Source organism: Eupeodes corollae, chromosome 2, assembly GCF_945859685.1.
Source record: "Eupeodes corollae chromosome 2, idEupCoro1.1, whole genome shotgun sequence".
In the NCBI taxonomy this organism is placed as follows: domain Eukaryota; kingdom Metazoa; phylum Arthropoda; class Insecta; order Diptera; family Syrphidae; genus Eupeodes; species Eupeodes corollae.
This window is the reverse complement of record NC_079148.1, coordinates 19,052,588-19,067,337: the sequence shown is the minus strand read 5'-3', so window position 1 is coordinate 19,067,337 and position 14,750 is coordinate 19,052,588. Positions and strand designations below refer to the sequence as shown.

Here is a 14,750-nt window from a genome sequence, read left to right as displayed (position 1 = left end):
TACAGGCTTCGGTTCGTGGCTTGTACCCTTGGGAGGTTTTTTTTACCTTTGGGTACTTTTGGTAGTACCCGCGGCATGATGGTTAGTGCGTTGGACTGTCATGTAAGGGGTCTTGGGTTCAATCCCTGCCTGTGCCACCTTAATTTAAAAATTAATTTTTGCGGGTACTGCCTCTTGCGAGGAATTGACAAATCCTTCAAGAGTAATTCTTGTCATGAAAAAGTGCTTTCTCAAACTAGCCTTTCGGATTCGGTCTAAAATTGTAGGTCCCTTCCATTCCTGACAACAGTACTCGCACACAGGAATGGTTGAGAGTTGTAAGTCACTAGGCCCTGGTTCACAACGGACTGTTGCGCCACCCCATTTGATTTATTTTTTTGAAAATTTACGAATCTCATTCCTGTTGTGACATCCCTCTATCTCCTCGATCGCGCGCTTCTCATGCTCTCTTTTTTCCATCTAAGAAGCCGGTGTTCCTCTATCCTCTTCTGTTCGTAGAGCTCGCGAGCAGCTCTAGTCCTATTGTGCAGCGCCGTTTTGTATGCCTCTTGTTTCGCTGCGTGCGCTTGCCGGCATTGTGAACCCTAGCACTTCAGAGGCGGCATCTCTGATGGCTGCAAGGCAATGTTGCCACTGGTTTTCAATGCTTAATGCAGGAAAAGGACATGGCAGTCTCTTGCGATTGTAGCCGTCTAATGTGGAATCTTCTCACAGTACTTCCTTGTTTTGGCCTCTCGGAATGTTCGGATATCCTAGATACTGGAGAAGTGTCGTGCGTCGATTACAATGTGGTCAATCTGGTTGACGGTTGATTGATCAGAAGATTTCCATGTCCCCTTGTGGATATTAAGATGCGTGAACTGCGTACTAACTACCAGAACGTCTCGCCCCGCAGCAAAATCGACCAGCCTGAATCCGTTGTTGGAGGTAGTGTCGTGCAGGCTGTATCTTCCGATTATGCCACCAAAGATGTCTTCTTTTCCTAGCTTGGCATTAAAATCTCCTAGCGCCTTACCAATAATTATTGACTAAACAAGCGTTTAGATAAACTCCACGTTAAACTTTAGAGACGAGTTTATTTGTGTGTTAACCAATAACCAAATTAAACACGTCTTTAACTAAACTGTGCTCTATTACATTATCTACTACATTTGTTGCCAAACAGACAGCTGCTGTCGAAATGACATTTGTTTTATTTATGAAATGTCAGCATAAAAGTTTTTAAGTGAAACTATTAAAAGTACCTACAAATTAATTATGAGTTCCGACGATGCAAATATTATTAATGATATCAATATTTTGGAGGAGGTGTCACAATCCCGAAGAAGGAAAATTTACAGAAAAAGGATAGATCCATTCGCTGATTATGACGACAAAGTTTTTTTTCGGCACTACAGGTAAGGTTTTTTTGTCCCAGTAAAAATCATTTTTGTAAAATAACAATTTAAGGTTTGATAAGTCCACTGCGAGGTTCATAATTGATCTTGTCCGGTCAGATATTACCCCACTTTCCAACAGAGTTGGGGCAATTTCAACAGATTATTCTCTCAAATGTACGTAGGTAAATGATCATTGAAACATTTAATTATTTACTTCAGGGGACTGCCACAACATTTCACAACAATCAGTGAGCAATTGTGTTAAAAAGTTTGTGAGAGCCTTGGCATCCAAGGCGAGCCAGTTCATAATGTTTCCTTCTGATCCTGGGGAACTACGTGAAGTGAAAAGGAAATTTTTTAATATCGCCGGATTTCCACAATGTGTTGGTGCCATTGACGGCACACACATCAAAATCAAAAATCCTGGTGGTGAATTCGGAGCACGGCACAGATGCAGAAAAAATTTGTATTCCATCAATGTTCAGGTATATGTTATATTTTGTATTTAATAACCTATATGTACATATGTAATTATTTTAATTATACTAACAATTTTAATATTGTCTTAGTTACAAGTAAGTCTTAATTTAAGTCCTCTAAGTGGTTCTCAAACTCATTTTCAAATCGAACAAGGATTTGAAAAAAAAGCCATCTAAAAGTAATTCGTTTCGTTTAAATAATTTTCGAAAACACGAAAAAATTACTTTTAGATGGAATTTTTTTCAAATCCTTGTTTGATTTGAAAATGAGTTTGAGAGCCGCTTAGAGGACTTAAATTAAGACTCAGAACCATTTAAAGCCGTCCAATGAAGAAACTATTTTGGAAATTACAGGGTGGTTTATCTGGCTATATTGAGAAATGTCTTAATGTATCCAGACAAACCTCACTGTAACTTCCAAACTACTCACTATATTTCGATGATTGAAAGGTTTCCAAGTTTTAATTTAACTCTTCTACGTGCTCTTAGCCCGGTTTTAAATTTTAAGAAGTATTTTAAAAAAATTAAATATTTATTTATTTTAAATAGATTGTATGTGATGCGAATCAGCGCATAACTGATGTTGTGGCACATTGGAGAGGATCTGCACATGATTCTCGAATATCGAGAGAATCGTCTATTTGCAGCCGCTTACAAAGCATGGATTTGCAAGGAGGAGTTATTCTTGCTGATGGTGGGTACCCTGCTTCAAAAATATTGCTGACACCTTTAAGAGTGTCTGCATCACTCTCCGAACCAGAGAGGCGATATAATATAGCCCATATACATACAAGAAATCACATTGAACGCTTGTTTGGGCAGCTGAAAAATAAATTTCGATGCTGCTTCAATGGTATTCAGCTCAATTACGAGACTTCCAAGGCCTCTATAGTAGCTATATGCATTTTACACAACATATCAAAGAACTTTTCAAATGGTTGGTTTGTAATGTAAAGCAATGAAAACAAAATAATTTTTGATAGATTTCTTTCTTTACAGTGGGATTTGTAGATGACTCTTCTCCAGCAAGCATCTCCGATGAAGTATTTGAGTCTGATGATGGAAATGGTGATGACTTGGTTGTGCTGCCAGGTAGAAGATTAACTGGACGATTTTATAGATCACAGTTTATACTCAAACATTTTACGTAAATAAAATAAACCATGCAAAAATAAAACATAAATTAATGTTTGAAACATATTTAACTATTTTTTTTATTAACTTAAAATAATAAGTATGAATATACATAAATAATTATATATTTAATTCTAAAGGAACGATGGATGGAAAAAAAGCTTAATACTACTTTATCATACAAAAAAAAAAAATCACAGTTCAGTCTGTTTTCAGGTTTTGTTTCAATCATTGGCTTAAAAAAAATAACAACTCTAAACATTGTTTTGCTCCATGTTTTGGATTTTTAAATCTACCAACACAAGCTTTCTCTCTTGCACTTCCAATTTTTTTAATAATACTTTTTCCTTAAGTATCAGGATATTTTTGTTTTTTTCTGTTTCCATTTCAACTTGTTCAATTCTTTTTTTTATTAATTCTTCAGATGTTAATATTGTTGGCTTTTTTTGCTTTCCTTTTTATTGCCGATCTTTTTGGTGGTGATTTGCCCACATCTGGTGACCTTGTTTTGGGTTTTGTTTTAACTTGTGGTGGTGTTTCAGGTGGTGGTATGTTTTCGCTGGAATATAAAAGATGATTTATGTCAACATAAATTTATTTTGAATAGAAAAATAAATTTACATTTCATATGCCTGAATTGCATCACTATCAAATTCCGCACTATCCAATTGGAAATCGACCGACGACATTGCAGATATTTCAATGTCGATCTCAGAAGGATCTTTGGGGGTGTTCCCCCACCAGTTTCCTTCTGAGACCGACTGAAAGCACTTATTTTGCTCCTTGCTTGCGTTTTCAGCCGATTCCATTGTTCCCTTATTTGCTTTGCTGTAAAGCAATAGCCAGTGGCATTGAACATTTCTTGAATGCTCTGCCAAGCTTCAAATTTGGCTTTGAGAGTCTTCCCATCATTCATTTTACTCTCCACTGTTATTGAAAAGGGCTTTACTGCTTCAACCAGCAACTCCTTCATTGCTGGTGTCCAGTTAACGGACCGACTTCACTTCGTTGCCATAACAATTTACTCTGAAATAAATTGAAATGTTACTTACATATATATTTAAATAAAGAAATTAATCTATTTGTTTATTTTAATTACCTTTTTTTAATTTTGTTTATTTTTATGAACCCACGGTCACGGTCACGCAAATTTCTTTTGCTACCTGTCGGAATGACAGCACAAACATGACGTTTACACTTAATCACGAAGTTAAACGCGCGTTTCTCTACTCTAAATTTTAGAGTGACGTTTAGCGTTAAGCTGACTATTAAATTGATTATTGGTATGGTTCATTATTTAGAGTCCACTTAAATATTTAAGTCGTCACTAAATTTGATTATTGGTAAGGCCCCTATGTCTTGTCCAAGAGCTCGAAGAATATGTCTTTGGGGTCTTCATATTTCTGTCTTTGTTCTCGGTAGCAGTCACCGTAGTAGATATCGCAGTCTTTTAGTTTGCGTTTGCCCGGTCCATCCCATCGCACTTCTTGGATGGCGGTAATATCTGCCTTGCAGCAGTTTAGGGCTTCCGCTAATTGTTCGGCTGCACGTGGTCTGTTAAGGGATCTAACATTCCACGTACATATCCGAAGTTCGTTGTCCTTATTTCGTTTGCGTGGGTTGTCAACAGTGAATCCGACCGTATCCGAGGCTTGTTGGTGCTTCGAAACTAAAGGTATTTCTTACGTGGCCAGGAAGTCACCCCGACGGCACAACCCCCAACCTGGAGGGCCAGATCCTTAGTATAACTCCAAGGAAGGGAGCCGGACAAACCGCTCCATACAGGCCTGGGCTCCGAATGTGTCGAAGAAGCCCTATAAGGTGTTCACTAAGTAGTTCAACCTTACTGGAACTGTAGACGCCACCGTTGATTCCATCTCGAGAATTCGTCCGCTAGGAGAGGTGCCTTAGTGGAAACACCTCTCCCCCTCTCTCTCGTTTGCTGCCACCAACAATTTTCCACTGGAGGTTTTAACCCAATCTCCAGTTGAGGTACTAGGCACTTAATGTTCACCGCGGGGAGGTGAGAATAGGAGTTGATAGACAGAGGTGGGTTTTGACAAAAACCTGTGGATGCTTGTGTCCTCTTGAATGCACATGTCTACCATTTGAACATCATTTTTCTCACTCCCACTTATTTTTGAATTTCTATTAGAAGTTATTTTGTGCATTCCTTATCCTAGTGACTTAGTTGTCAAAACTCAACTAGCTTTGGGAATATAAAATCGAACTGCAAAGTTTGTCAACCCGGAACTGTCATAATACTGACAAATGCAAATATATAAAATAAGAAACAATTTTGGTTTGATATCTTTTAATAATTTTTTTTGTTATTAAATTCAATAAAACAACATTTAATAAGAGCTATTTATATTTATATTTATATTTATATTTATATTTATATTTATATTTATATTAATATTTATATTTATATTTATATTTATATTTATATTTATATTTATATTTATATTTATATTTATATTTATATATATATTTATATTTATATTTATATTTATATTTATATTTATATTTAAATACTGCACCATTCATTTAATTTAGAAATTTTGTAACCTTGATTGTTAAACGTCACAAGTTTGTAGCCGAAATTTGTACAATGCATCATAGTTGACATTTTAACTCATTTTGTAGTCGCGTTAAGCCTATCAGGTTGACTTCACTAGATATTTACTAGCTTCGTGAATGCCCCCTTTTTAATCTGTGCGATTTGTCAAATTAATAATTTTGGTAGTTTTTGACATTTAAAGGTCCCTAAAATATAAATCCATTTTTTTAAGAAAGATGTCGGCCATATTCTGAATACGATCTCAAATATTGATTGTACATTAATTTTGTTTTGCAGAAAATGAAACCAGTGCTTGACATTTTTTTGTTAAAACAATTTAAAAATGGTGAATTCGTGTCGAATATCTTGATACAAAACGGGCTAAATTTCTTTTTTTGATTGCATTCTTTTTGAAATTCTTTCAATGACAATTTGGCTAGTTTCCAAATATTGGTCGCATTAACAAAGGTAGTGGTTACGTAGTCAAAATTCAACTAGCTTTGTGAATGCAAAACTACACTACAAAGCTAGTCAATCTGAAACTGTCATATTATTGACAAATGCCAATATATAAAATAAGAAATATTTTTGATTTGATAACTTTAACTTTTGTGTTTTTAAATTCAATAAAATCAAATTTAAGACACAATTTAAATGATTTATATTTGTTTGTCTTTACCGATCAGCTGATTCTGAAACGTCAAAATCATTCTCCACGAACTTTGTAGCCGAATTTTGTACACTACGTCTGAGTGGAAATTTCAACTACGTTTGTAGTTAGATTTAACGCCAAGTGGACTAGAATACTATAAAATGTTTAGACGTCAAAAATAGACACATCCTTTCATAAAAAGTTACTGCCCTAATATCTTTTTTTTTCATTAAAATAGTCAAAAAATATGTGTTAAAAGTTAAAACAATCTTACCCGACTTTGTCATGCTGTTTAACATTACGTCCACATTGTGTAGATACCCTAAGCAAAAACATCCGCTGCACGCAAAAACACACCTGTTGCATCTGTCAAATTTTTCGCTGACAGCTGATTTGTCAAAAACTAGTCCAACGAAAAATAAAGACAACAAAATCAAAAGTGACACGCAAACGATTTTCGAAAAGCATTTTATTGAGTCGCTTTTGGAAACTAATTTAAAAGAAAGTTCTTTCCAGCTTTAAAAATATTAACGAAAAATGGCAGCTCTCGATGAACTCCGCGCCAGGCTAAACGACCTCCAAGAAGAACTCCAAAAGCACAAAACCAATGCAAAGACATTCCGCGAAAGAATCGATAAAATGACCGCCGAAGTCGTCGATTCCAATCCCTACAGTCGACTCATGGCTCTCCAGAGAATGGGCATCGTCAAGGAATACGAGAGGATCCGTGACAAGTCAGTGGCTGTTGTGGGAGTGGGAGGAGTTGGCAGTGTCACTGCCGATATGTTAACGAGGTAAACAAGTTTGGGTTGGGTTCTCTTATTGGAAAGTCGAATCATTCTGTTTCTTTCAGATGTGGCATCGGCAAATTGATCCTCTTTGATTACGACAAAGTCGAGTTGGCCAACATGAATCGTTTGTTCTTCACTCCCGACCAAGCTGGACTCTCTAAAGTCGACGCAGCCGCAAAGACACTCACCTTCATCAACCCTGATGTTCGCATTGAAACCCACAACTACAACATAACCACCATGGAGTCCTTCGACAAGTTCCTCAACACAATCCAGACTGGTGGAGTGGAGCCCAACACTCCAGTGGATTTGGTGCTCAGTTGTGTGGATAACTTCGAGGCTCGCATGGCCATCAACACGGCTTGCAATGAGCTGGGTCTAAATTGGTTCGAATCAGGAGTTTCGGAGAATGCTGTCTCGGGACATATTCAGTTCATCAGGCCCGGAGACACCGCCTGTTTTGCATGTGCTCCCCCTCTAGTGGTCGCAGAGAATATCGACGAGAAGACTCTGAAGCGGGAAGGCGTGTGCGCGGCCAGTCTGCCCACCACCATGGGCATCACAGCTGGCATGCTCGTCCAGAACACTCTGAAGTATCTTCTGGGCTTCGGCGAGGTCTCGGACTACTTGGGCTACAATGCCATGAACGACTTCTTCCCCAAAATGACCCTCAAGCCCAATACACAGTGTGATGACCGTCACTGCCAGGCGAGGCAAAAGGAATTCCAAGCCAAACCCAAGGTGCAAGCAGTGGTCGAAGAAATCGCCGATGAACCTCTCCACGAAACCAACGATTGGGGAATCGAATTGGTCAGCGATTCTGCTCCCGAAGAAGCATCCGCGTCTTCTACCGTAGTCGCCGGATTGAAACTCGCCTACGACGCACCAGACAAAAATGATGATCTAACGGAGGCACCTGCCGCTACAGCTGGACAAGAAGTTGACTTGGACGATCTTATGGCTCAAATGAAATCGATGTAGATGTGAAGGGAAATGCATTTTGTTAACGATCAAGGCTCTTTTTATATTTATTTTTGCTTTTTCAAATAAAAACACGAACTTCCAATGTTTCATTTTTGTTTCTCTTAGAATTGGACATCTTCCTCCTCCCCCACCTGCTCTTACAGAGCTCAAAAAATCTACTTGTTTAAATTTTTGAATTTTTTAAAAATTCCCTCCCAGACGTGCATAGACTTGTTTTTCAGTTCAAAAACGCCTCATTCTTTCGAAAACACGAATTTTTACAAAATTTTCAGTGATGCGCGAAATTATCACTTTGCAAATTGGAAGATGTGGCAACCTCGTTGGTGACGCTGTAAGTGTGAATCCTCTTTCATGTTTCCATTACCCAAACCTAACGTAACCTTCCCATTAGTTTTGGGATGTGATCTCGCGAGAGCATGGAATCAAGGCTAGTGGCGAGTTTGCTGGCACTTCTCATCTCCAACTGGAACGAATGAACGTCTACTTCAACGAAACCGATCGTGGAAACTTCTATGCCCGGGCCATTGCTGTCGACACAGATCGATCGAGCTTGGATCACATCAAATGTGGTCCGAATACGGGTCTCTACAATCCCGACCTATTTGTGGCTGGCACTGAGGGAACGGGCAATAATTTTGCCCGAGGATTTTACACAGAAGGTGCAGAGATCATGGACCGGGTTTTGGATGTCACACGATTGCAAGCGGAATCAGTGGATTCTCTTCAAGGCTTTCAAATAATTCATTCGTTGGGTGGTGGCTCTGGGTCTGGATTTGCTTCGTTGTTAATGAGGAATCTCGCCGAGGAGTATCCAGACAATTTGATTTGCACATTTAGTGTGATTCCATCGCAGAGGATCTCCGATGTGGTCGTGGAGCCATACAATTCGGTGTTGTGTTTGCCGCACATGGTGCAGAACACTCATATGACCTTCTGCATTGACAACGAGGCCTTGTACGAAATCTGCCACAACCGGCTGCAGCTGAACGGAGCCTCTCTCGAGAACCTGAACCACATAATTGCACACACCATGTCCGGGGTGACGACATGTTTGAGATTCCCCGGCCAGTTGAATTCCGGGCTGCGAAAACTCTACGTGAACATGGTGCCCTTTCCCAATTTGCATTTCTTAGTGCCGGGATTCGCCCCACTCACCTCGATGGGATCGACGAGATATGCCAAGCAATCGGTGGGTGAACTTGTAAGCCAAATATTCAGCTCGAACAATCTGCTGGCAGCAATCGACCTCAAAATGGGCAAACTCCTCACCGTTGCCGCCATATTTCGGGGCAGAATGTCACCTAAGGAGGTGGACACACTCATGACCAGTGCCAGGAACAAGAACATTCAGAATTTTGTAGATTGGATTCCGAACAATGTGAAGACTGCCATTTGTGATATTCCCCCAAGGGGACTGAAGATGTCGTCGACGTTTATTGGCAACACAACGGCCATTCGGCAGCTATTCGGACGAGTGTCCGAGGGATTCGTGAGCATGTCGAAGAGGAAGGCCCATCTGCATTGGTACACGGGCGAGGGCATGGACGAGAACGAGTTCTCTGAGGCCCAGTCGGCTCTAGAGAACCTTTTAGTTGAATACGAGGACTGCCTCAAGGATAACGAAGGCGGTAAAGAAGATCATACATGTCAATATTGTTCCAAAGACGATATATTAACATAAAAGTAAACAAAGTTCCAAAAAAAGATAACTGATCCTGCCCCAGAGTCGCGTCAGATGATGAAAAGGGACAAATTTAATTCACAACATTGGCCTCCATGGGATGGCTTTAACCAATGCTGGTCATGCGTTCCACAATTCATCCAGACATATGACCACTGGAGGAGGATTTACAAAACAGAAAACAAAAATCTTATTCTACAAGGGACTTCTTGATGGTTTCAATGATGTCATCAGCTGCTGGGAATTTCTGAGCTCGCGGTGGGCCTTTTTTGAGCCCTGTCCATAGGAGTTTCCATGTTTCAGAGTCGTCTTTGGGTGTTTTGGCAAGGGACAATTCGAAAGCCCCGCGACGCGGTGCACCGGATGGATTTAGGACAAGTTGGACATTCGGCAGATGCTCAATGATTTTACTATGCAAATCAATGGCACGCCGCTTAAATACGCTTCAGCTGCGGCAATGCTCAACAAAGAGCACTGGGCCAGTACCTATGGCACTTGATTCTCCTGTAACCGCTGCCACAGCAGTCGCTTCCGAAACCTTGGGCTTTTTAGCAGCCTAGAATTTATACAACCGATGATAAATTAGATGAATGAAATACAAATTAAAGTATTACCTTGCTTGTTGCTGCGGTAGCTTTTCTTTTACGTTTTGGAGGCATTTTTAGGGTGTATTTATTTAAGTTTTTAAATTTTTTGAGATTTAACTGAAACCCTTTTGATTTCGCGCAAAGATGAGATTGAAATCAAAATTAAAAAGTGCGCATTTAATACATAGAGTGGTAGTTTTAGAAATCAATTTCTGAACAGTCACTAAAAGTGATGCCAAGTTTTCAGCACAAGAACACAAATCTAAATTCTTGTTTTTACAAAATCATGAAGTATTTATGAAGTTTAAAAAAAAAGAATCAATTTTGAAAATCCCACTATTTAGGAAGTTCAACTTCTGAATCTGTCATATCATTTGACATTTAATAAGTAGATTATAAGCCAGTACTAAAATCACTGCAACGATGTATTGCATTTGTTTCAAAATATAAGAAAATTCGGTAAATTTAATTTTTGGATGAAAATTCTGAGAAGAAATTACGGAATATTGAATTTAGTAAGGATATTCGACTTCTTAAAAGAAAAAAGGGGAGAGAGCATGAGAAGCGTATGGTCGAAGATGTTGAGACGTTCAAAAGCATAAATGAAGTTTTGAAAGTATTATGAGAAGGTAATACCAAATTCACAAGTATATAAACTTCGAATTCGAAGGCTGCAAGGACGAAAATGGGAACATCATAGTAGAACTGCAATCAATGCTGTGGATATGGAAGGTCCACTTCTCCAGACTGTAAAACGGCAACGATGTAAAGATTGCCATATCAATCCTGAAGTTATTTCAAAAGAGCTGGAGATAATTTGGTAAGGGGCATGCACCAACTTATTTGTAAGACATGGTCGGAAGAAAACATGCCCGATAAATGGAACCTCAGTATTGTGAAAAATGAACTTACACTAAACTGCACCAACTATAGAGCCATCAGACTACTTAACATCGCTTACAAAATCTTCTCTGCCCATAATATGTGAACGTCTACACCTTATCGGTGTGGTTTTAGACCAGGAAAGTCCACAGTCGATCAAATATTCACATTACGGCAGATCCTGGAAAAAACCCAATAACATCCTATCGGCACCTTCCATCTCTTCATCGATTTCATGGCCGCATTTGACAGCATCTACAGTGAAGAACTGTATAGAGCCATGCCTTCATAGTTTTGTCATCCCTGCCAAACTCGTCCGTTTGTGCAGAATGACCATGGAGAATTCACGTTGCTCCATAAAGGTTGGAAACAACTTAACAGAACCTTTCGATGTCAAAAAAGGTTTTAGACAAGGTGATACGCTGTAATGCGATTTTTTTTATCATCGTACTTAAAAAAATAGTGCACAACTCAAACTATGTGATTATGTATATAGGCGATAAAAAAGAGTTTAATGGTTAATAGGCAAAACAAAGTACATATGCTGTCATCAAGAAAAGACATACGACACCGACGTCTTGGTCAAAACGTCATTGAAGTATTGAAGGACTTCGTCTTCCTAGGCTCCACTATGAACGCAGAAAACCGCACTAGCGCTGAGATCAAACGAATAACTCTTGCTTACCGCTGTTTCATTGGGCTAAGAATTGAATGTTGTCTGCTGATTGTTCGTGGCATTATTTTATAAAAAAGTAAGTCGAAAAAGTAAGGCAAAAAAATATTGCTGAAACGTTTCAGGCAAGTGACTTTGAATAGACGCCGGAACAAGGGACGGCTACAAGAAGGAGGCGCGGTCCCATTAAAGTCAATTTAATCGATCTCAGAAGAAGACCGATGGTGGAGAACCTCCTGAAGAACCTTCTGAGATCGATTATGAAATTGCTGAAATTTCCGCTCTGGATTTTATTGAAGATGCTGCAGAATTTGATTGCTATGCAATATGGCTTGATGATTAAGATGACAATTAGAATATTTTCTCGATATGATTTGCAATTGTTTTGAAAATACTTTTTTTTTATTCCAGATAAAACATATATGAAAGATTCTCGGAATATTCAGAAGTTGTGGCTGAACCTCTCCAAAGGGAAACAACGTCAGTAAGGCTCTGACTTGCATCACATACAACCCAAAAGAAAAGGAAATTATTTGAGAAAATACAACATTTACTAAGATACTTCTCTGAGAAGAACATTTTTCCAGTATCAACATTTAAAATTTGGTTTTAAGACTTAAACCAAATTTCAAAGCAACAAAACAAAAATGTTTTTCGAGTGTTAAACTGAGCCAAACATACCTGACCATTAATTGAATACACTTTTTTTCGAAATCTTTGTCATCCTCCGAAATTATTGACCAGGATGCTTAACTTTGATATGAGTGCACCAGCACATTGTGGAAAGCCAGAAACACCAAAAAAAAACTTTCTTTTCACTGACCTCGCTTTACAGGACAAGGCTCTAACAAATTTTTTAACAAAATTACTAACAGATTATTGAGAAATATTGTGGCAATCACCTGAAGAACAACAACTTTTTAAAACTTATCAAAATCCTTCTGGTAAGATCCTGCGGGAAGGAATTTCAGCCCCGTCAATACAATTAGCTCACTTGAAATTGCACCACCTCTGTTTGTAGCCAAGGCGATGTCTTTCCGCAAAAGATCAGTAATGAATCTTGCAGTTGTATTATCAGGTGTTGTAAGATGGATAGATGCAATCAAAACCTTTAACTATGGTAGAGCTAAGGGTGGATGTATTTTTGGTTACAAGAAATCTATTTAAAGTAAATTTCATTTAAACTTTGTTAATTTAAATGATAATTATTATACTTAAAGGTTTATTTAATAGTAAAAGTGTATTTTTTATTCCAAGGTACCTAAACCGCACGAGTTGGTTATCCAACTTTAATTAATTATTATGGTAGATGTAAATGCAAAGAATGTTCACTTTTGTATTTTGACCTTTTTGGGGGATTTGAATGCCAGAACTGGCATCCAAGCATGTTTCACGAGTATCAAATTAAACTGGACCGACTTGTAATTTTGAATGAATATAACAGTCTTACAAATATTAATATTCAAACTGATAAAATAAAACATAAAATCTTGAGTTCTAGTTATTTTAGAAACGCATCTTACCAATATGATCCAAAAAATGAATGGTTTGACGCATAGGTGGAAAATTTTTACTTGCTTAAGAGTATACCAGAAATACAAAATTGATTCGTTGAGGGTAAGATAGCTTATTAATATAAGAAACTATAAGGATTGGTGACAAATTCACTTAAAAATAAAACAATTATTGTTGGTGCTAACTTATCCGTAGACTGTTTCAAAGATTATTTTTGTAGCCTTTTGTCAACGGAAAACAATTCCAACTTCGTTTCGTCAGTCGATTATTGTTCCTATTTTTAAAAAATGTGACCTAAATAAAGTTGTTAATTATCGTGGTTTATCTCTGTCGGAAACTCTTTATAAGTTGTTTATTAGCTTGGTTATAAATCGCATCAATGAATGGCTGGAAGAAAATCATGTGTTAAATGAGTATCAAGTCGGTTTTCGCAAAGGTTACTCGACCATTGACAATGTTTTCAACCTAAATAGCATTGTTCACTTAAAATTTAAACAAAACAAAAAGGTTTTCACTTTTTTTTTTACTTGAAATCGGCTTTTGACACGATTCCAAGAAATACTCTTTTGTTTAAACTGAGATCCATTGGTAGGTCAAACAAAATTGTAAGGTTTTTGAAAATTCTTTATTGTGATACTGAGTCAGCAGTATGGGATGGTATTCATGGTCTAACTTTTTTAATGTCCGCCAAGATGTAAAGCAAGGCTGCAAGCCAAGCCAAACTTTGTTCGCAATCTATTTAAATGATGAAATGAAAAAAAAATGAAGGTGTTTCTTTACGCTGATGATTTGGTTCAAGAACTTCAAAGCATGATTAATAAACTTGCAGAGTACTGCAAACGTTGGAAGTTAATTATTAATCCGTCAAAATCAAAATGTTTGGTTTTCCGAAAAGGTGCAAGACGTCCGCTTGATCAAAAATGGTCCCTTAATAGTTCCGAAATTGATGAAGTGAATGAATACCAATACCTTGGGGTACTATTAACTTACAATCTCAAATACAAGAAACATTTGGTAAACAAATTAACAAGCTCAAAAAATGCAATGAATTTCTCGTGTTCTTCTTTTATTAGTAATCAGAATATTTCCTTAAGCAATAAGTTGAAAATTTTTGAGGCAGCTTCAAGATCTATCGTGTGTTATGCGGCACCTATTTGGGGACAGTGTGAACATGAAGACGTTGAAAAACGTTTACGTTTTTTCCTGAAAAAATGCTATTTCCTTCAAAAAACACTCCCAACTATATGTTGCACCTCTAAACTGGTATCAACAAAATGTGTATATTCACTCTCAACTAACATTTTCAGTACATTCGGAAAGTTTTTAGTTATCCAAGAAACCAACTCCCAAAAATATTAGCAGAGGAAACAATTCAAAAGTCAACATTCTGGGTTAATGATTGGGTTAAAGTTTTTGGTGATGCTGGAATG

General features: G+C 37.8%; 4 protein-coding genes and 1 pseudogene across 4 annotated transcripts; 3 read left to right on the top strand and 2 right to left on the bottom strand.

Moving 5' to 3' along the window:
* The first annotated feature begins 1,542 nt into the window (after positions 1-1,542).
* LOC129947443 (putative nuclease HARBI1) lies at positions 1,543-3,020 on the top strand. Its single transcript, XM_056057998.1, has 3 exons — positions 1,543-1,864; positions 2,408-2,795; positions 2,858-3,020. The coding sequence occupies exons 1-3, from the start codon at positions 1,688-1,690 to the stop codon at positions 3,007-3,009; spliced, it is 717 nt and encodes a 238-aa protein (XP_055913973.1). The 5' UTR covers positions 1,543-1,687; the 3' UTR covers positions 3,010-3,020.
* A 122-nt stretch (positions 3,021-3,142) lies between these two features.
* Positions 3,143-4,117, bottom strand: LOC129948087 (uncharacterized). The gene is made up of 2 exons (XM_056058908.1): positions 3,614-4,117; positions 3,143-3,551 (listed from the first exon to the last, which is right to left on the bottom strand). Exons 1-2 carry the CDS (start codon positions 3,799-3,801, stop codon positions 3,413-3,415), a joined length of 327 nt encoding a protein of 108 aa, XP_055914883.1. The 5' UTR covers positions 3,802-4,117; the 3' UTR covers positions 3,143-3,412.
* Positions 4,118-6,621: 2,504 nt separating this feature from the next.
* LOC129945896 (ubiquitin-like modifier-activating enzyme 5) lies at positions 6,622-8,068 on the top strand. The gene is made up of 2 exons (XM_056055854.1): positions 6,622-7,001; positions 7,061-8,068. Exons 1-2 carry the CDS (start codon positions 6,745-6,747, stop codon positions 7,977-7,979), a joined length of 1,176 nt encoding a protein of 391 aa, XP_055911829.1. The 5' UTR covers positions 6,622-6,744; the 3' UTR covers positions 7,980-8,068.
* An 88-nt stretch (positions 8,069-8,156) lies between these two features.
* On the top strand, positions 8,157-10,287 carry LOC129945895 (beta-Tubulin at 65B). Its single transcript, XM_056055853.1, has 2 exons — positions 8,157-8,313; positions 8,374-10,287. The coding sequence occupies exons 1-2, from the start codon at positions 8,257-8,259 to the stop codon at positions 9,661-9,663; spliced, it is 1,347 nt and encodes a 448-aa protein (XP_055911828.1). The 5' UTR covers positions 8,157-8,256; the 3' UTR covers positions 9,664-10,287.
* On the bottom strand, positions 9,634-10,437 carry LOC129945897 (selenoprotein BthD-like; annotated as a pseudogene).
* Between the last annotated feature and the right edge of the window lie 4,313 nt (positions 10,438-14,750).

What these genes read in the sequence shown, in the direction of transcription:
- LOC129947443 (XM_056057998.1), top strand. Translation starts at nt 1,688, where the DNA reads ATGTTTCCTTCTGATCCTGGGGAACTACGTGAAGTGAAAAGGAAATTT. An exon ending in TGTATTCCATCAATGTTCAG is followed by an intron (nt 1,865 to 2,407) that starts GTATATGTTATA and finishes TATTTTAAATAG; the next exon opens with ATTGTATGTGATGCGAATCA. An exon ending in ATCAAAGAACTTTTCAAATG is followed by an intron (nt 2,796 to 2,857) that starts GTTGGTTTGTAA and finishes CTTTCTTTACAG; the next exon opens with TGGGATTTGTAGATGACTCT.
- LOC129948087 (XM_056058908.1), bottom strand. Translation starts at nt 3,801, where the DNA reads ATGGAATCGGCTGAAAACGCAAGCAAGGAGCAAAATAAGTGCTTTCAG. An exon ending in GCAATTCAGGCATATGAAAT is followed by an intron (nt 3,552 to 3,613) that starts GTAAATTTATTT and finishes TTTATATTCCAG; the next exon opens with CGAAAACATACCACCACCTG.
- LOC129945896 (XM_056055854.1), top strand. Translation starts at nt 6,745, where the DNA reads ATGGCAGCTCTCGATGAACTCCGCGCCAGGCTAAACGACCTCCAAGAA. An exon ending in ACTGCCGATATGTTAACGAG is followed by an intron (nt 7,002 to 7,060) that starts GTAAACAAGTTT and finishes TGTTTCTTTCAG; the next exon opens with ATGTGGCATCGGCAAATTGA.
- LOC129945895 (XM_056055853.1), top strand. Translation starts at nt 8,257, where the DNA reads ATGCGCGAAATTATCACTTTGCAAATTGGAAGATGTGGCAACCTCGTT. An exon ending in GCAACCTCGTTGGTGACGCT is followed by an intron (nt 8,314 to 8,373) that starts GTAAGTGTGAAT and finishes CCTTCCCATTAG; the next exon opens with TTTTGGGATGTGATCTCGCG.